Consider the following 22,059-nt stretch of genomic DNA (forward strand, 5'->3'; position numbering starts at 1 on the left):
TTTTGACAAGTCTTTTAAATTTCCACATTCATCAACTGTTGACATTGAAGGGTTATGTCTTTTTTTTTTTTTTTCCCCACTTGATATGTGAACCTTGATTGGATCTTAGAATTTAAAAAATAGATATTTTGGGGGGATAGTGGGAGATAAATAACTATGAACTATCCATTGGATATTACAAAGTTATTGTTAATTTTCTTATTTATGATAGTGGTAGTAGTTGAAAGGAGACTGTCCTTTTTAGGAGATGCTTGCTCTGAGTACTTAGGGGTGAAGTGTCTGCAGTTTCAGATGGTTTAGCAAGAAACACAAAAAGCATAAGCAAGTGATAAAGGGATATGAAGTAAACATGGTGAAATACTAATAATTAGTGAATTTAGGTGATGAGTGTTGATTTAAAATTTTGACTTTTGTATGCTTGAAAGATTTCAAATACAAAATTAGAGGCAGGAATTAGACTTCTATACATTATCTAATTTGAATTCCTTTTTAAAATTTCTACTTAAGATTCAGTAAACTCTTGGGGCACCTGGGTGGCTCAGTCATTAAGCGTCTGCCTTTGGCTCAGGTCATGGTCCCAGGGTCCTGGGTTCGAGCCCCACGTCGGGCTGTCTGCTCGGTGGGAAGCCTGCTTCTCCCTCTCCCACTCCCCCTGCTTGTGTTCCCTCTCTCGCTGTGTCTCTCTCTGTCAAATAAATAAAATCTTTAAAAAAAAAAAAAGATTCGGTAAACTCTTCAGAAGGTATGTGTCAATTAAATGAATCACAGGGACAAATTGGTTCTTTCATAATGTTTCTATTGTACTATGTCAGGATATATTTTCACTTTTAAGCTGCCAGAAAGTTTAGAGCCAAAAGGTGTTTTTTAAAAAATAAGGTATAAAAGAAGTTTATTTTTGAGGGCATTTTACTCCTAATGTTTTCATTTGGTCTGATGGAAGAGATAGAAGAGTCATAATAAAAATTTGCAGCTCCTGAGCTTTCATAAGACCCATTTTAGAGTTTAGTCAGTTTGATTCCATGACCCTGGAAAACCAACTTAGTGTACCAGGAAAACATTTTATTTTAGCTAAATGATGCCTCCTTTGTGAAATTTCCCTCCCGAGTCTTCATTATTCCTCTGTTAAAATCAAAGACTTTTTATTCTAAGAGAAATGTTAACCATTTTATTTACTACTATATTAGGTCCTTTAATGAGTAATTTTTTAGAATCGTGGAGTATAGGTTTTCCTGAATTGAGTTACTATTAGTGTTCCCATAAGAATCAATTACATTGTTAATTTATTGTTACAGTCTGCATTTTTGTGCTAAAATTTGCAGTTACTTTAAGTTTGTTTTAATTTAGCCAAATAGAGACCATTATAAATAGAGCAGCTGTTACTACTTAATACCAAAACTTTTAAGAGTAATGCCATAGATGAAGGCCTTATGTAACATGTAAGGAAGTTCTTTTTTTTTTTTTTTTTAAGATTTTATTTATTTGACAGCGAGAGAGGGAACACAAGCAGGGGGAGTGGGAGAGGCAGAAGCAGGCCTCACGCCGAGCAGGGAGCCCGATGCGGGGCTCCATCCCAGGACCCTGGGATCACAACCGGAGCTGAAGGCAGATGCTTAATGACTGAGCCACCCAGGCGCCCCTGTAAGGAAGTTCTTAATAGAGTCAAAGATATCTCATAGCTTTGCATTTAAGAAGAGGCACACATTTTTATCTTGAGTATTATTCAAGAAAAACCCAGAATTAAGTCAACTATGAAACAATATGCCTTAGTTTTGCTACTAATTTGAAAATTGACTAGCAGGCAACTTCATGGTAAAATTTACTGATTTTATACCTTCTTTTATTTTTAAAGATTTTATTTAAGAGAGAGTGTGAGTGAGCACGTGGACACACAGGTCGGGGGAGGGGCACGCAGACTCTCCACTGGGTAGGGAACAGAATGCGGGGCTCCATCCCAGTCTTCTGGAATCATGACCCGAATCAAAGGCAGGTGCTTAACTGAGCCACCCAGGTGCCCCTGATTTTATATCTTGTTTTAATGTTCTCTTTTGCCCAACCAAAAGAAGGTTTAAATTTATGATTCATGAATTTTTATTTACATGTATGATTCATGAAGTAGATTGTATGTAAGAGTTTTTTTTATGAATTTCTTCACTATTTTTTTGAAATGGAAACCTGAATAACATTTTAGGATTCTAGAAAAATCAATTTGAGTTTTTTGTTTTACAGTTGAAAATTGAGAAAACCATGAAAGAAAAAGAAGAACTGTTAAAATTAATTGCTGTTCTGGAAAAAGAAACAACACAACTTCGAGAACAAATTGGAAGATTAGAAAGAGAACTTAACCATGAGAAAGAAAGATGTGACCAACTGCAGGCAGAGCAAAAGGTTAGTTGTGTTTTATGTAACTGATTGGAATTGATAGTATATTGTCTGAAACCCACTTTTTTAAGAACTGAACCAGTTAAAGCAAGTAAAAACTGTTCTTAAAAAAATGGCATTTAGATACATACTTAAAGAAGAATAGGTTAGTTCCTATCAATTTTCTGCTGTAGCTTCTTTTATGTTGCAAATGGTTAAAATACTTTTAGATTATTTGGTACCAGGCTTGATGAGGTAGTTCCTGACAACTGTTTCTATATGCTTTCCATCTAATTATGGAATAATTAATTGATTTGGGGAGAGGGTTTGGAAATATAATTAGGAGTGATAAATAGTGAATAAGGGGGAGATAGAACAAAGTAGTTAAAATTACCTTTCAAAACAGAATTCAATGAAATAAGGTGTAGTATTAGACAAAATTTTGAAATCCATGATGTGAGAAATGCTATCAATTATCCTAAAAAAACACATAAAGAAGTATACGTATAAAACATTATAGTTTCATTAGAAATACAAATGGATTTAATTTAGTAGGTGAAAACAATTTAAAAAAAGCAATCACCTAGTCATTGACTTGTTATTTTCCCAAGAAAAGTAATTTGTTAGTTTTGACACAGATTACGATAATACGTTTCATAATCTCACTTATAACTAGTTAGATATTCTTAGGTCTTTTTACAGGATTAACCTATTGTTAATTAACCTATTGTTTTCTATTGTTCCATTCTTTTGTCCAACAAGGCCTAGAGCAATTACTTGTTACTTGAACCAGCAGTGCAGTGATTTTCACTAATTTTTATACTCCAGCAGGGTGGTTGTAAATTGCACACCTGACCAGAGGTAGTTTACATAAATAAGGGATTAAATTCTGAAAAGATTTTCTCTTGACTTGTTGTCAGTTAAAGGAGTACTCTTTTGAGTTAGATGGTAAACATAATATCAAGCAATGTGTACAATTGTAAATCTCCTTATAAACATCTATAACATGTTTTTATTACCATTAGCCTTTTTAGTTTAAAAGATGCAGTTACTTCCCCTTTTTCCTCTTGGGGGAATACTTAGAATCCTGCAGTAGGAGTATCGTGCAGTATAAGCAGGTATACCAGATATTAAAATATAGTATATGTGCCTACCTTGATTGTTAGGACATTCAGATGAATGATTTATTCAGTTGTTGAAACTCCTTGGCTGTTTTGTATAGCTATTACACTGTTCTCTCTATTCTTTACACTTTTATCTCATTTGTACCTGGATTTGGCTGTTTTCCAGAGTGGAATGCCAATCTTTTTTCTTTCACTCTATTACAAGGTGGAGGGGTGGAGGTGAGATAGAAGACAGTACTCATGAAAATGGCCCCATTACAGCATGTACTTAGCCTGTAAGATCAAGAATGCCCTGAAATATGGCCTTTGAGGTTTCAACTCGATCACCTTGAAATCCAAGGGAAGAATGGATGATTGGAAGAATAGGAATGGCAGAATTGGTAGGCCTTCAATTGCGTGAAATTACTCATGTACATGAGGCCATGCCTCTGGTCCAGTCGAGTATTAGCTGAGATTTAAAGTCTTAGGTACTAGTACCTCTGCTGCCCAGGTGACAAGGGTTAAGCACTACGGATAAGACCATTCTGAAGAGAGCTAATTCTGACATATTTGGGTTGAGAAAGTGGTATATTGAGGTCAGGGCATTAGTGAAGCAAAATTTGTAGGAGATGGTGGCTGTTGTACCCAGAAGAGGTCTACAGCAGAAGTTTTTATGGCAACTCATAAATCTTTTTTTTTTTTTTTTTAAGATTTTATTTATTTATTTGACAGAGAGGGAGCACAAGCAGGGGGAGTGGGAGAGGGAGAAGCAGGCTTCCCGCCGAGCAGGGAGCCTGATGTGGGGCTCGATACCAGGACTCTGGGATCATGACCTGAGCCGAAGACAGACGCCTAACGACTGAGCCACCCAGGCGCCCCAGCAACTCATAAATCTTGATGACAGGCACTAATCTTAGGAGGGGACTTCTTCCCTGTTATTTTTGTGTTGGGTTTGTACTCTGGGAAGATGAAGTACATGGAAGTGGTTTTTTAAATGCTATTCTGTGCTATGAAAATGGTGATTTAAAAAAGACCTGGGGTGCCTGGGTGACTCAGTTGGTTGAGTGTCAGACTCTTTGATTTCACCTTAGGTTGTGATCTCGGGATGGAGCCTCATGTCGGGCTCCGCACTCAGCATGGAGTCGGCTTGTCCTTCTCTCTTTGCTCTTCCCCCAGCACATGCATGTTCTCTCTCAAGTAAATTAATAAAATCTTTAAAAAACAAAACAAAGACTTAGATTGGTGTTTGTTATACTAAATGTAAGTAAATATTATTTTACTAGTTTTCATAATGACAAACTAGAGAATTGAACTAAAATATGAAATTCATACCATTTTTCTCAGTTCCTAGAAGTGATACTTACATATGTTTAAAAAAAAAAAAGTCTTAGTTATATGTTGGCAATTGTCTGCTTATTTCTGGGGATAAAATAATGTGCTTGCTAGGAGAAATAGTTCTTTTCATTACTAGTCATGGGTGCTTTTTTTTTTTTTTTTAATTTTCTTTTTTTCACCTCCCAAATCAGTCTTCATCTGGGCAGCTAGAACAGATTGCTTGTCTTAGTTGGGTGGCTTATAAAATCCATGACATATCTTGGCACTTGTTTTAAATCTCTTCCATAGTGTTAATTCTAAAAAAACAGTCTTGATAGAGTAATTTTAAATGTCTTCTCTTTGAGGTACTGGGTATATATACTGCTGAATATCTGAAGAACTATTATGATGTATCATCTATAATTTCACTTAAAATTTTAGAATGGCTAGTTAGGAATGTTCTGTGGCAACCTTCAGTTTCTTCATGATAGAAGAAATTAATTGCGTTTTCATTATTTTATAAAATAAGATTAGCTTGTTACCCATTCAGTACTTGACATACTAAATTAAATGTTTATAATAAAGTTTATAAATAAAATCTTTCATCTTTTATAAATACTGACTTTTTATTGTAAAATGCCAATAGAGAGAACACTCTATTTTGAAAATTAAAAGAATTGGATGTGTTAAAGTTATCAAAAACAGATTGGTTTAAGTGTTATGCTTAAGTATATTCTGGGTTGTGTTGTGTAATTGTCTGCTTGAAGGAATTAAGTAGGATTACAAAGTAGATTAAAACTGAAACCAAATAACATCTATAAATTGAGAACTATAAATTACATATTGTGTTTTGCCTGTATTTTAATGTGATGTGTTTGTTCCATTATTCATGTATACCCTAGATTTAAAAAAGTAAAGTTTGTGTTAGTAAGGATAATTTTTACCTTCATTTCTAGTTCAATTTTAAGTGTTTTTTTCTCTACTATAAAAGGCTGATTAATAAAAATAACCCATGTAATACTTAATGTAAGCCAGGTGCTGTTCTGAGTGTTTACATATGTTAACTCATTTACTTCTATAAAGTAGGCATTGTCAAATACACATTTTACAAAGGTAGCACAGAGAGGTTACTTAACCAGCCTGTGGTCGAACAGTTTGTAAAGTGGTAGAGGTAGGCAGTCTGGCTCCTTCAGTGCTCTTAATGACACTCTACTTCTGCCTGTAGGGACTAAAGATATGAACTTATCTAATCTTTTTTAAAAATAGCTTTATTGAGATCTAATTTATAATTTACATATCATAATGTCCAACACTTTACGATATACAATTTAGTGGTTCTTATTAATATTTACAGAATTATGCATCCATTACCATAACCTAATTTTAGAACATAGTCATCACTCCAGAAGAAACCTGTACCTGTTAGTGCTCATTCTCCATTTCCTTCCCCCTCAGTCCCAGGCAAAACCACTAAGCTAAATTTCCGTCTCTATGGATTTGTATATTTTGGGCATTGCATACAAATGGAATCATGTATGGCCTTTGTGACCTTCTTTCACTTAGCATGATGTTTCCAGGGCTCATCCATGGTGTAATATGCATCAGTACTTTATTCATTTTATTGTCAAATGACATTCCAGTATATTGGTTAGTCTTTTTTTTTTTTAACCCTAACTTTACATTTTTCAGACATAAGATTAGCAGTTTGTAGGTATATTCATTGTGTTCTTGTTTCCATTTTGGAGTGCTAGATATGTATTTGAAAATCAGAAGATTAAAAACTGAGGCTCAGGGAACCAGTGATACTGAGTCTTGTTTTTCAAATAGGACTAAAATGAACTGTCACCTTGTTAAGTTTTACAGTTTAGTGTATAAGTTTTTGGAGCCTAAACTATGAATTGAGTTTTTTTACATAAAATAAATTGTATTCTTAGGTGCCTGGGTGGCTCAGTCTGTTAAGTGTCTGCCTTTGGCTCAGGTCATGATCCCAGGGTCCTGCGATCCAGGCCCTGGATCAGGCTTCCTGCTCAGCGGGGAGCCTGCTTCTCCCTCTGCCTGCCGCTCTCCCTCTCTCTCACTGTCAAATAAATAAAATCTTAAAAAAAAGAATAAATTGTATTCTTAACTTGAATGTTAATATAAGATGTACTTCAAGGTATTTTTTTTTTTTAAGATTTTATTTGAGAGTGAGTGAGAGAGAACAGGAGTGGGGGTGGAGGGGAGGGGCAGAGGGAGAGGGAGAAGCAGAGTCTCTGCTGAGCAGGGAGCCCAACATATGGCTCCATCCCAGGACTCTGGGATCATGACTTGAGCTGAAGGCAGATGCTTAACTGACTGAGCCACCCAGGCACCCTCAAGGTATTTTTAAACTAAATTATCTTTGAGAATACTAAAACAGTATTGCTTAAACAATATAAGGAGCATGTTATAAACTAGGTAGAAAGATCTCTCATTATGGTGGCTCTGGCTAGTGCAGATCTCTTCTGCTGTCTTTTATTTTTGGCTTTCTCTTCTGTAAAGTTGCATTTATCACTGTATTGGATATCCAATTTTGGACAGAGGTAGTTTAAGACACTTAGACTGCTTAATATATGGAATTGCCTCAGGTGCTTGTGTGTGTGTGTATCTCCTAATATATGGAGTTGCCAAAAACCAATTTTGAAGCTATGATATCTTTGAATTTCTAACTCTTTCATTGTGGAAAAAAGATACAAAGACCTAATTTTTAAAAATATTTTACTATTTATTTTTTAGAGTGGGAGTGGGGAGCCATAGAGGGAGAGAGAATCTTAAGGAGGCTCCATGCCCAGCATGGAGCCTAATGAAGGGCTCAATCTCACAGCCCTGAGATCATGACCTGAGCTGAAATCGAGTCGGATGCTTAAGCGTCTGAGCCACCCAGGCACCCCATAGAGACTTATTTTAATATTATAGGAGTGATTGTTATAACTTAGGTGTATATATCAATAAATTTCTTTAAGGCCAATTTTCATTTTATACCTGATTTGCTAAGTAATAGTTTCAGGAAATTCATAATACTTTGTTTTTAAAATATATTTAAGGGCGCCTGGGTGGCTCAGTTGGTTAAGCGACTGCCTTCAGCTCAGGTCATGATCCTGGAGTCACAGGATCGAGTCCCGCATCGGGCTTCCTGCTCGGCAGGGAGTCTGCTTCTCCCTGACCCTCCCCCCTCTCATGCTCTCTCTCTCTCTCAAATAAATAAATAAAATCTTTAAAAAAAAAATATATATATATATATATATTTAAAATATATAGTTTAAACTAGCTCATAATCTTTGTATGGAACAGAATAAAGAAACCAGAAATAAACCCATGCATACATGGTCAACTAATTCATGACAAAAGAGCCAAGAACATACAATGGGGAAATACAATCTCTTCAATAAATGGTGTTAGGAAAACTGGACAGCCACATGCAAAAGAATGAAACTGACCCACTATCTTACACCATACACAAAAATCAACTCAAAATGAATTGAAGACTTAAGACTTGAAACCATGAAACTCCTAGGGCATAAGCTCCTTGACATTGGTCTTAACCATTTCTTGGATTTAACACCAAAAGCAAAAAATAAACAAGTAGACTACATTAAACTATAAAGCTTCTGCATTACAAAGGAAGCCATCAACAAAATGAAAAGTGAATTCCAAAATGGGAGAAAATGTTTGTAAATCCAATATGTGATAAGAGATTACCATCCACAGTTACTTAAAAAATCACACAACTGGGGTGCCTGACTGGCTCAGGCAGTAGAGCATGCAACTCTTGATCTCAGGGGTCATGAGTTCAAGCCCCATGTTGGGGGTAGAGGTAACTTAAAATTCTTTATTTTTTCAAAGATTGTATTTATTTGAGAGAGAGTGAGTATGAACCAGGGGTAGTGGGGAAGGGCAGAGGGAGAGGGAGAACAGGCTCCCTGCTCAGTCGGTTAAGCCTGTGAGTCTTGATTTTGGCTCAGGTCTTGATCTCAGGGTCATAAGATCGAGCTCTGAGTTTAGTGTGGAGTCTGCTTGAGATTCTCTCTCTTCCTCTGCCCCTCCCCCCACCTGCTCGTGCTCTTTCTCTCTCAAATCTTTAAAATCTCACAATTTCCATTAATGACATAATTCTTTTGCCAATAATTTGCTGTTTGGAATATTTAGGTACTAATTTACTAAATTTTACCACTGTATACATTCAAATCCAGAATACCATACTTTTTTCTAAATGGTTGTCCATAATGTTTTTTTTCAGTTGTATTCATTTGTAATCAAAGTTTATCTTTTTTTAAACATGAGAATAAGTGTGTTCTGTTACTTTAGATATTTTTAGTGCATGTTTAGCCACACAGATAAGTGGCTTATTTTTTTCTCTGGTTGTTCATATTTGAGAGTTATGACTTGAAGGAATTGCTAATAGTGGCTCATGGTAGGGATTCTTTAACCTGAGAGGAGGGGAAGAAGTTCACTACATGAATTTGAAACGCCCAAATCTCTTAATCTCTTTTTGCCTCCATTTTTGTAATTGTTTTTATCTTGATGTACAGTGTAGCCAACTTAATCTATTCAGGTTTTACTTTAATACTAGAATTATGATGTTTTTGGGCATGATTTGCAAATGTTGACCAAATGAGTATTTATCTCAAATTTCAAGTGTTTTTCAAAGCTTGTGTTCTAAATTTTATTCTTCTTTAAAAGTTAGTTTTTTAAAGCAAGATTTTTAGTTGTTCATATGTACACTACAGACTTTAATGTCATTTTCATGCTAAGAATGACTTAGCCAAATAGAGATGCTCTGCTTTACCAAGACATGAGAACTAGAGGCCTGAAGAATAATCTCTAGCATTTTCATGCCATTAGAAAATAGGTGTGGATGCTGAGAAGCTATTAGGTGCTTTTATGGGTACCAGGAAAAGATTCTAAGACTGTCAAGTTGTATTAGAATTAGTGACTCACCGTAGAGTTAACTGGCTCATAGATAAAGCAATAAGTTCATGTTTTGCATTTAGTTGCTTATGAATCTTCTTTAGTTCTTGCCCTATACATTTTTTAGAATGCTGTTTACCCGTTAAAGAACTTCATTATTTACAGATTCAGAAACTAGTTTTTACCTCTAGGCTATCTAGTCTTTCTTGTAGGAAGAAATACCTGGATTAAATCTGTAGCCTATTTGCAGTGCCAAGAGAGCATGTGGTAAAACTAACAATACAAAATTAAAAAAAACTATTTGGAAATCTCTCTGGCTGTCTTTATAAATCAGCAAGACAAATAACTTAAAAATGTGTCAGATTTGCAAGAGTCATTGGATATTGACAACAGTTTACAGCAGAGGGCATATTTATTTCTGTGGTGTTGTCATTGGAATCAGAAAAGCATTTAGTTTTGTATAACAATCTGTAATGTTGCAAATTTAGTAAGGAAACATTTGCTTTGAGCAAAAATAAAACCAAGAGAGTGTATCTGATCATAATTGTGATGGGCTTTTTAACGAAGTGTAGATGCAACATAGCAATTTTCATATTCTAGCAATATATTTTAAGTGATGTTTCACCTATAAGTAAAAAATTTGGCTGAGTTACTTTATGAAAATCAAAGTGGCTTATAAATACTGTATAACATTTGTTACTTTTAAATTGTAAGAATGATGATTTCCTTTAGCTTCTGTTATTGCCTAGGTGAATGGTACTTCCATTAGTGGGAAGTTTTAAAATCATTTTTTAACACAACAGTTTGTCTTAATTTATCAGTTCTTTTGATGTATAGTTTTCCATAACAAAGTATCTCCATATGCACTGTTATATTTGATTCTCATGATTTTATAAACTAGGGAGAAAAAGCTCTATTATCTTCATTTTACAGATCATAAAATGGGTTTAGAAAGGAGCTTGATCAAGTTCTTATAAGTTACTTAATTGTTTTGATGTGTTAATATTTTTAAAACTTTTAAATTGTTTAAAGTAGAATATTCTGTTTTAAATAGAAATACTTTTATATTCATTTCAGTTCTTTGAATATTTGTTCAGGCCTCTGAGTCACAGTGACAGAATCATTACGAACATTGCTTCAGGCACATATCTTAATGCTTTGGTATAATTATTGGTGCCACTTAATGATCTGTGCCAGAAGGATTTTTTTTTTTTTTGGAGAAAGTGTTAACTGTGGTAGTATCATATGAAACCTGACTTGTCACTAGAGTAGCATTGAAAAGCAAGAGGTCAAAAATGAAAGTGATTAATTAAAAAAAATTTTCTCTCGTTTTTGTTGCCTGCCCTCTGGTGGAGAAGTTTGTGAAATTAACAAACAGGGTGCATGAGAAGTCTGGAAAAGTAATTAATAATTGTTTAATATGAAAAATTGAATATGTTTCAGTTTCAGGTTTAGTTTTTAATCTTAGTTTATAAACTCTAGAGGAGACAGATGTGGGATTAACAATTTAAGAATACATAGATTTCTTAAAGATAAGCAGATTTGTTTTAGAAATTGTTTCTCAAAAATTGTTGTTGTTTCTAAGGGTCTTGTTGAAGTATCGCAAAGTTTAAAAACGGAAAATGAAGAGTTTAAGAAGAGATACAATGATGCTACATCCAAAGCTCTCCAGCTTGAGGAAGATATTGTGTCAGTGACACACAAAGCAATTGAAAAAGAAACTGAATTAGACAGGTATTTCTGATGGTTTTAAAAAATACCTCTATGTTTCAAAAATGTTTTTAATGAAATTTTTTTTGTCTATATTAATGTTACTTTAACTCAGTTTAAAGGATAAACTCAGGAAGGCACAATATGAAAGAGAACAACTGGAGTGTCAGTTGAAGACAGAAAAGGATGAGAAGGAACTTTATAAGGTAGTTTACTCTCTTTATTTCTCTTGTATATCTTGTATATTTTATATCTATTGCTGTGAAACAAATTCCTGTGAAATTTAGTGGTCAGGAATTTGGGAGCAGCTTAGCTGCATGGTTCTGGCTCAGGGTGTCTTGGTGAGTTGCATTCAGGATGTTGTCAAGGGCTGCAGTCAGCTACAGGCTTGATTGGAACTGGATGGAGGATCTGCTGTCAAGGTGGCTCACACAAATGACTTACGGTGGGATGCCCTTCAGTCTCTTGCTATGTGGCCTCTTCAGTGGCTGCTTGAATGTTTTCACAACATGGCAGCCAGTTTCCCTTGGAGTGAGCTATCCAAGAGAGAGCAAGGAGGAAGTCCTGGTGTACTTTATGACCTAGTCACCAAAGTTGTACATTGGTACTTCTACTTTATCTTATTCATTAGAAACTAGTTACTTGGGTCCAGCCAGTACTTAAAGAGAAGGGAATTGGGCTTCACTTCTTATGGAGAGGAAGTACCAAAGGATTTGGGGACCTATTTTAAAACCACCCCATTTTGTATAGTCCCTAAAAGTTTTCAGGGAACTTGCTGGTATTTTAGTTACTTAGTAGGTAATACATAATAAGTCAGAGAGGTTTAATAGTAACAAGATACCTGCCTGTTTATCAGAATTTATAAAACCAATTGTTATCCCCTTTTAATAACATCCTAGAGCATTAATTTCAGTGATCATGTTTTAGAGTTCGACTTTTAGAATAATTTTCAGAGAATGTCATTTTAAACAAGATACTCTCTGTTAACAAATCTTCACCTTTTTGAAGTTTTTTAAATGATTCTGAAATAGGATGGTTAGCTTAATTACGAATAATGCTGTAGATGTAAATTGAGACATATTTATCTTAAGTGGCTTATAGCAGTTCATGAAGACAGTTCCAGATGACGAATTTCAAGAACATTCAAGTTAAGTCAGTATTATTTGGATAGATTCAGTCACTTGATTAGATTAGAACAGAGCGACACACCTAGTATTGTGCTATATATTTGATGAGAGATAAAAACATACAACTGTGCATATATTCAGTATTTGATAGTTACAATTTGCATGTAGAAACTAGAATATGATTTATATTGCCAGTGGTTTTTTCCTTTTCATTTTTGGTGGTGTTCGGAATTTTTTTTTAGAAGATAAAAATAAAAAAATATTGAATCCACCATGCAGCTTAGGGAGCATGGATGGGGATGTTTTGCATGTCATGGGTTATACCCATTTTATTTCTTGAATAGCTTATCCCCAGGGGGTGTGTGCAGGCATGCGTGTCACTCCCAAAAAAGGAAGAAAAGTAGTGATGATTCACCGGTGGATGATTTTTTTCTTTTTTTTTTTTTACGATTTTATCTGTCAGAGAGAGAGCGCACAAGCAGAGGGAGAAGCAGGCTCCCCTCTGAGCAAGGAACCCAATGTACGACTTGATCCCATGACCCTGGGATCATGACCTGAGCCAGAGGCAGATGCTTAACTGACTGAGCCACCCAGGTGTCCTGCTCTGGTGGATGGATGATTTTATGATTTGACCCTTTAAGAAAATATGCCCCAAAATAATGTTTGGTTTTTGAAGAAGATTTTGTGAAAAAGGGAAATAATAGAGCTATCTAGAGAAATTGATGCAATTGGATTACTATTTATACAGTGTTTTTTGCAAACTACCTCCAAATGCAGTTTTTTTAAAGTTATAAAGCATTTTTTTTTAACTAAGTGAGAATTGGCATCTCTAACAATTTTTTACTCAATGTCAACAGTGAATTTCAGTGAGAAAATTTCAGTTTTGTTGCCAGGAAAAGACCTGAACATTATTTCTCCATGGATAATTGCTTTCCATATTGCTTTTTGTTAGCATAGTGGGAGATAATAAGATTCTAATTCAATAATAAAATGAATTCTAAAGGCATTCTAGTTAGTATTGGGAAGGGTTTAGGAAGGTCTTAGGGTTAAACCAGTGATGCTGGAGAGGTGTAATGAATGATAACTAGGATGAATTATTTTGGAAAGAGGAAGACATATCCCTAGGGGTGTCATCTTTCCATCCTGCCTTGCTTTTCTTTCTGTTATGAGAATAGGACTTTGGGTGTTTTGTAGAGGGTTGGCAAGCACGTTTTAGGGTAAATCGAGCATTTTTCCTTTACTGCTCTAAATTATTCCTTATGCCTTGCTTCCCTCCCCCCCCCCCCACTTTCTGCAGAGTTTTTGTGTTTCTGCTTTACACCTGAATGACCAGTCCTTTGCAGAAACTGGGCAGCAAGGAAGGAAGGGAAAGAATGAGGTGTCTTGGGGATTTATTCTTTTACGGTGTGATAATAACTCCAGTTTTCTATAAGCATTATCAGTTGGGATCAAAGTGACATTGGAATTTCCATTTGAATATATTTTCCCCCAACCTCCCAGTGTTCTAAACAGTATTTCGTTTGTATATGTGTATCCCCAAAATTGGAAGTAAAACTTCCTTAGAGATTTTTGTTTTGAGGGTTTTTTTTTTTTCTTTTTCATGGCAAGGAGACTGAACTGACTATGACAAGACCTCATATTATATTGTTATATATCTCAGAAACAGGGTTTCCCTTCCAGATTGTTTATATAAATAACCAGAGAGATTCATTATGTCTCTCTCCTCTAGCCCCTATTAGAGCATATGACCCATCCCTGTCCTGTAAGAATTTAGAGGAAATGATAAAACACTTTCTTGAGCTGATGACTATGAAAATTAGATAGTGTTTTTATTTATTTTATTTTTTAAAAGATTTTATTTATTTGACAGAGAGAGAGTGAGAGCAGGAACACAAGCAGGGGGAGTGGGAGAGGGAGAAGCAGGCTTCCTGCTGAGCAGGGAGCCCAATGTGGGGCTCGATCCCAGGACCCTGGGATCATGACCTGAGCCGAAGGAAGACGCTTAACGACTGAGCCACCAAGGCGCCCCTAGATAGTGTTTTTAAAGGGATGCTGCAAAGGTCTTGGCTGGTGACACCTCAGAGAATCTGGAGTCCTTTTCTATCCTTGTGAATAGGAATTAGTGTTTCGGTATTCATACATTGAGGTTCAAGTGCAAGAAGTATGTTAATTCATTTCTCTCTGGTACTCTTACCAAAGCAAGATACTCTTTATAGTGGAAACTAGGTTTCTGTACTCTTTATAATTTCAGTTATGGAATTTGATTTGTGCATCTGTTATGAGCAAATTAGCAACTGCTACCTAACTTCCTGGGAATATTAATATAGTGTGGTTAATTAATCAAATATATTTTTAGGCACATAGGAAGTAAATGACAGTACTTCTCAAAAGCAAAATATTGAATTGCTTAAGATGTTCTTGAATGTACCCCTCAAGTTTTCCAGAATTTCGCCATGCCTTTATATCTGAATATACCTATAACATAATTTGTTCCTCCAAAAGAATAACCAAATCGGTTTGCATTTTTAAGGAGAACTTAAATTTATTAAATGAGAGGAGAAGACTTTAGAGATCAGGTAGTGTTGTTAGACCTTAGATATAATCTCTGTGGGGAAAAAAAAAAGGCTATGTTCTGTTCCTGTTTATTAGCTAGTCATTTGATAAAACTTGGGTCTCCTGATTCCTGGTCTAGTAAAGTCTTCTGGTTCCTTGATCATATTTGGGTTAGAGATAAACAATGGTATTTTGAAATTTGAGTAACTTAGGTTATGGAGTTAAGAGTATTCTTGACATTTTCAACCACTGTTACAGGTACATCTGAAGAATACAGAAATAGAAAATACCAAGCTTGTGTCAGAGGTCCAGACTTTAAAGAATTTAGATGGGAACAAAGAAAGCATGATTACTCATTTCAAAGAAGAGATTGGCAGGCTGCAGTTCTGTTTGGCTGAAAAGGAAAATCTACAAAGGGCTTTCTTGCTTACAACCTCCAGTAAGGTAAGTACTTTTGCAGTATGTATTTGAAGATTGTAAAACCTGTGTCTGTTAAATGTATACAATATAGTGGTTTTTATTTTTAATCTTTACTTTCCCCAACTTTTTCTTTGGGAAAAGTTCAAACCTGGGGGCATTATGACATTACACCCAAAATACGTTAGCATGTCTCCCTATCAACAGGTACATTATTCTGTATAACCATCATAACCATCAAATCATTAATACCTAAGAAATTTAGATATTAGAAATTTAACATTCAGAAGATAATATTTCATTCCTGTATACAGTTTTAGTACATTCAAATTGTCCCAAATATATTTCTATATAACCTTTAAAATTTCTTGACCTAGGGGTAGATAAAGATCACACAATTACTGTGTTCTTGGTCTGCTCTAATCTAGAATAGCGTCCCTATACTTCTTGTTTTTTATGACATTGATATTTTTGAAGAATTCAGGCTTGCCTGAGAAAATGGTCTGTAATCTAATTTATTTATCATTTCCTCATGGCTGGATTCAGGTCAAACATTTTTTGGCAAGAAAAGGCCTAGATGATGTTTTGTACATTCTGTTGCAGTGTTATCAAAAGTCACATAATGAAAAAAGTCACATAATGTCAGTTCCGTTCTTGATGTTAGGTTTAATCATTTGTTTAAAGTTATGTCTGCCTGAAATCATTATATTGGTGCTTTTTCCCCTCTTTGTGATTGAGTAATATGTAGGATAATACTTCGAGATCATGTGAACATCCTATTCCCCAATAGCCTTTCACCCAATGGTTTTTTTATCCCTTGATGATCCTCACCTGCATCAGTTATTAATGATTACAAAATGGTGATTTAAAAAATTTTATCATTTCTTGTACATTTATTAGTAGGTATTCTTTTATAATGAGGTTCTCTGCTGCCCTCTCCCGTTTTTTCATATCACTATGGACTTAGGGATTCTTTTTTGTTCACTATATCGTACATCATCATTCTTTTTCATACCCAAAGTGTCTCATACTTAGCCAGGGGGAGCCTTTCCAGACCTGCCTTTTTTTCCCCCCAAGATTTTATTTATTTAGTTTAGATCATGCACACGCGCTAGCAGGGGGAGCGGCAGAGGAAGAGGGAGAGAATCTCAAGCAGACTCCATGTTGAGCACAGGACCTGATGTGGGGCTTGATCTCAGGACCCTGAGATCATGACCTGAGCTGAAACCAAGAGTCGGGCACTTAACTGACTGAGCCACCCAGCCGCCCCTGTGTCTTTTTCATATGTTCCATAAATGTTTTGAATACTTCTTAGCTTTGTGAAGCAACTGTATATTATAGATTTAGGTTCTGCCCCAAACCTGGTACTAGGCATTTCTCTAAGGAGCCCTGTTTTTTTTTCAGTGGGGAATGGTATTTTGAAACCAAATGGAATTTGGTATTTTTATATTGGATCCTGTTGCTACTAGGGGTCATTGCTTCTTTGTACTTCCATTGGACAAACTTTTAAAGTCTTTATATAGTTACCTTCAATTCAAATCTGGTACCTTAGAGTTCTTCCTTACCTTCCTCCATTCCATATTTATCTCTTCTCTCAGTGTGGGAGCCCTTGTTTCCAAACGTTGTTATATTTATTCATGTGTTCTACCCTGTTATACACACCAATAGTTTCAGAGGTGTTACATCAGTGCCACTCCCAGCAGTGTGTCTACTAAATAAAATAAAGTTCTTGGGGCGCCTGGGTGGCTCAGTCGTTAAGCGTCTGCCTTCGGCTCAGGTCATGATCCCAGGGTCCTAGGATTGAGCCCCGCATCGGGCTCCCTGCTCGGCGAGAAGCCTGCTTCTCCCTTTCCCACTCCTTGTGCTGGGTATTCCCTCTCTCACTGTGTCTCTCTCTGTCAAATAAAGAAATAAAGTCTTTAAAAAAAATAAATTAAAAAAAGTTCTTTTCAAACCTTTTTCTTAGAATTTATTTCAGTAAGGATATACATAGTACTATGTTCAAAATACACACCAATAGTTTCAGAAGTGTTACATCAGTGCCACTCCCAACAGTGTGTCTACTAAATAAAATCAAGTTCTTTTCAAGCCTTTTTCTTAGAATTTATTTCAGTAAGGATGTACATAGTACTGTGTTCAAAAGTTACTTGAATAAACTTTTTAGCATATTTATGGGAATGAATTTTTATACAGTCTACATTTTTGTTTGCATTTGATTCAAGAGTAGTTTTTATTCTCTTAACCTTTTGATTGAATTTTGTGTTTTGAGTGTGTTAAATAGTTGAGTCATTCAAAAGTGAAAATACAATATTTACTGTGATGTCTCTTTCCAAAAAAACCCTTTCTTATACCCATATGTAAACATTTTCATTAGTTTCCAGTTTATCCTCCTGTTTCTTTCTGCAAAAATAAACATGTGCATATGCAGACACTCTTCTCTATTCCCGTTTTTCTTTTTTAGTTTTTAAACATTTTAGATTTAAATTCAATTGATTAACATATAATGTATTACTGGTTTCAGAGGTATAGGCCTGTGCTTCATCAGTCTTATATAATACCCAGTGCTCATTACATCACATGCCCTCCTTAATGTCCATCACCCAGTTACCCCATCCCTCCATATTCCCTTCTTTCTTAAAAAAAAAAAAAAGGTGCCGTGCTATATGTACTTTTTCCACCTGTTTTAAAATTGAACAATATAAACCGAAAAAAATTACTCCACATCTGTTAATGGAGATCTTTGAACTTTTTTTTTTTTTAAATGGTGCATTGGGCAGATTTACCTTGACTTATTTCTTAACTCTTGTGGATGAATATTATGTTATTTGCAGTAGTTTGCTGTTAAATACACTTAGATGTAATTACTATAACACCTAAAATGTCAGATGTGCATCACATTTAGAATGAATGATTAACACCCAAGTTACTCTTCAGGGTACTTAATATAGCACATTGCAAACACAAAGGTGAAATGTATTTTTGATTTATTTATTAAGATGCTAAAATTTTCTCCAGGCATCTTTTTTCTACGTAAGTAAGACCTCTGTAAGGAAAACCACAGGTATAGAAACACCTGGGAAAATGGATTCTTAATTAACTTTTTTTTTTTTTAATTCTCTGCCCAATCTGGGGCTTCAACTCATGACCCCAAGATCAAGAGTCACATGCTCTACCAACTGAATCAGCCAGGAGCCCCATTAATCATTGAAACTTAAAAAAATTTTTTTTTAAAGCAGTACAAGGTCATGGTTATAACATAATTCAAATAATAAGTAAGGGTACAGAGTAAAAGTAACCCTCATCTTTTCCTACATATGTCTTATAGAATTTTTTAATTTTTCTAGAAATCTATGAATGTACATATAGAATTTACATTTTTATAAAAACTGAGAATATATGTATAATGTTCCAAAACCTTTTTTTAAGAATTTTATAGAATGTCTGGACATTCTATATGGGTATGAGAACCCATAAAGATCTTCATTGACTGTAACAGCTGCATAGTATCCCTTGTTTTATTTAATAGCTGTGTAGTATGCAGTTGTTTTTAGTTGTGTATAGTACTTAGCTTTTATAAGCATACTGCAGTAAATCTCCTTGTACAGATATGTAGGCACATGTACATACCAGAATAAATTTCATAGTTATTTTCAAATTGGTTTTCAAACAAATACCCCAGGGGTGCCTGGGTGGCTCAGTCGTTAAGCATCTGCCTTCGGCTCAGGTCATGATCCCAGGGTTCTGGGATCGAGCTCCCCCGATTGGACTCCCTGCTCAGCGAGAAGCCTGTCTCCCTGTCCTACTCCTCCTGCTTGTGTTCTCTCTTCTCTCTCTCAAATAAATAAATAAAATCTTAAAAAAAAAAAAATACCCCAACATTGTATATACTCCTGTTTGTAATGGCAGCACAGACTTTCATTGTATGAAGGATATATTGCAGAATTTGTAATAAATTCTCATATTACATATTTTCTACTTTTAATAATTTTTCGTTATTTTAATAATTGTACTGAATCCCTGTAAAGCTAAATAATTTTCTTAGAAACTCATAAAAATAAAATTGCTAGATCAAAAGTTATGTGCTTTTTCAAGGTTGCGCATGTTGCAAAAATCTGATGAGAAACTTTATACTACTTACAGGTACATAGCCCACCTGTTTATAAATGCGCTAATTTCCATAAAGTCATCCAAATATTGGAGTATTCCTGTTTTTGAATCTTTGTCAGTTGAAAGAAAATGGTATTTATTTTAACTTCTTTGATTAATGAGTTGAATATATTTTTATATGCATAATGGCCATTTCTTTCTTTCAAAAAAACTCATGGTCATGCCATTCTTTAATTTTTTTGTTTTTTGGCTTTTTTGTTTTTTTGTTTTTTTTGGTTTGGAGAGTTTTTTTCTTACTGATCAGAAAATATATTTATATCAGAGTATTATTGTACCTTTTTAAAAAATATAGTCCAAACAGGGGCGCCTGGGTGGCTCAGTCGTTAAGCGTCTGCCTTCGGCTCGGGTCATGATCCCAGGGTCCTGGGATCGAGCCCCGCATTGGGCTCCCTGCTCAGCAGGAAGCCTGCTTCTCCCTCTCCCACTCCCCCTGCTTGTGTTCCCTCTCTCGCTGTCTCTCTCTCTCTCTCTCTCTGTCAAATAAATAAAATCTTTAAAAAAAAATACATACATAGTCCAAACAATTTCCTCTGGTGCTGGTGTCTCTTTTTTCCCTTTTGACATGGAGAAGCTGATGATACTTACATAGTTAGATCTATTAATGTTATATCTACAAAGATTTCCTCCACCTCAATATTGCATAATCATTTATTTCCTTCTAAGGAGCTAACAATTATTTTTATTTTTATTATTATTTTTTAAGTAGGCTCCATGCCTAACGTGAGGCTTGAGCTCACGACCCTGAGAATTGAGCCACATGCTCCACCAACTGAGCCAGCCAGGTGCCCCAGGAGCTAACAGTTTGAAGACCAGGAATGGGTTGCACTTTTTCTGAGTTTGTTATTTTTATTTTTATATTTATCTTTTTTTTAAGATTTTATTTATTTATTTGACAGAGCGAGAGAGCACAAGCAGGGGGAACAGTAGAGGGGAAGCAGGCTCCCTGCCAAGGCACCCCTCTTTTTTTTTTTTTCTTAGAGCAATTTTAACTTTTTAAAGATACTTTTAGGTTTGTTTAGAGGTCCTAATTACTTCTCATTTTCCCAGTGCTTCATCTTTGTTACTTGCAGCATATCCGTATTTTGTTTTTAGAAGTTCTAAACCTGTCCTGTTTTTTTTTTTTTAAGATTTTATTTATTTATCTGAGAATGGGAGACAGCATGAGGGGGAGGATCAGAGGGAGAAGCAGACTCCCCGCTGAGCAGGGAGCCCGATGTGGGACTCGATCCCGGGACTCCAGGACCATGACCTGAGCCGAAGGCAGTTGCTTAACCAGCTGAGCCACCCAGGCGCCCCTAAACCTGTCCTGTTTTCATAATGATATGTAATGGTATATTAATGTTACGTTGGATATGTTTTAGGTTAGTTAATAGACTTCTTTTAACCAAAATTTTTGGAATTACAGAGAAGTTATTGAAATTATTTTTATTGGTAATCATAAAAAATGAGGGTCAGTAGTTACAGATGTTAGAGATTTTGGGGGACAGGAGCTTTCATTTGAATTTCTGTTTAAGCCAGGGCTTTTAAATATTGGGCATGTTGCTTGACTTCTGAACTTCTATTTACACGTGTTTAATGTGGTAGAGATACAGAGTGCATTGGGTTGTTAAATGGAGACTCTAACACAAAGTCATATCTTAAGTTTTTTATAGATTTGTGTACTTCATCTAAGTCATGAATAGAAAAGCAGTATTTAATTTAAAATTTTGGATCTGTTGAAATATTAAAAATTGTTTCTGCTTCTGTTTTTACTTTAATGGTTTCATTGCAAATGTATTTATCTGATTTTCTTCAGGAAGATACCTTTTCCTTAAAGGAGCAACTTCGTAAAGCAGAGGAACAGGTTCAGGCAACTCGGCAAGAAGTTGTCTTTCTGGCTAAAGAACTTAGTGATGCTGTAAATGTGCGCGATAAAACAATGGCGGATCTGCATACTGCACGCTTGGAAAATGAGAAAGTAAAAAAGCAGTTAGCTGATGCAGTGGCAGAACTTAAACTGAATGCTGTGAAAAAAGACCAGGTAAAGTGGGTTAATTTTGAATTTTCATTTTGATCAAAGCTCACTACAAGCTTATACAAGAGAATAGGTATGTCAAAATAAATCAGGTCAGATTTCTTATCATAGAAATTTAAATTTCCATTCGTTTCATTTAGTCATTGTAACCTCTTCAGTTGAAATTAATGTAAGCTTTAAGAAAAACTTAGGTAGGCAAATGCCTAATGGTTAGTAAGAGCTGCTCTATTGTTAAACTTTCTAATGTCAGTTATATATTGCTTTGTTTGGAATTTCTTATTTATTAGCTTCATAAAGTGGTATTATGGTTATTTAACAGGGTAATACTTACTCCACAGGAGGTGGATTGTTCTTCTCTAGTTTTTTAATG

The 22,059-nt window shown here is 35.2% G+C and overlaps 1 protein-coding gene across 5 annotated transcripts in view; it reads left to right on the forward strand.

Annotated features, from left to right (window-relative positions):
• TAX1BP1 (Tax1 binding protein 1) overlaps window positions 1–22,059 on the forward strand; it is a 92,248-nt gene that overhangs the window by 30,048 nt on the left and 40,141 nt on the right. For all 5 annotated transcript variants that reach the window (XM_078059398.1, XM_078059400.1, XM_078059399.1 and 2 more), the window contains exons 5-9: window positions 2,227–2,385; window positions 11,287–11,435; window positions 11,527–11,617; window positions 15,350–15,535; window positions 21,471–21,695. In XM_078059398.1, coding sequence (XP_077915524.1) covers window positions 2,227–2,385; window positions 11,287–11,435; window positions 11,527–11,617; window positions 15,350–15,535; window positions 21,471–21,695 — 810 coding nt within the window. The remainder of the gene's footprint in view (window positions 1–2,226; window positions 2,386–11,286; window positions 11,436–11,526; window positions 11,618–15,349; window positions 15,536–21,470; window positions 21,696–22,059) is intronic.

Source organism: Halichoerus grypus, chromosome 12 (genome assembly GCF_964656455.1).
Source record: "Halichoerus grypus chromosome 12, mHalGry1.hap1.1, whole genome shotgun sequence".
Classification (NCBI taxonomy): Eukaryota; Metazoa; Chordata; class Mammalia; order Carnivora; family Phocidae; genus Halichoerus; species Halichoerus grypus.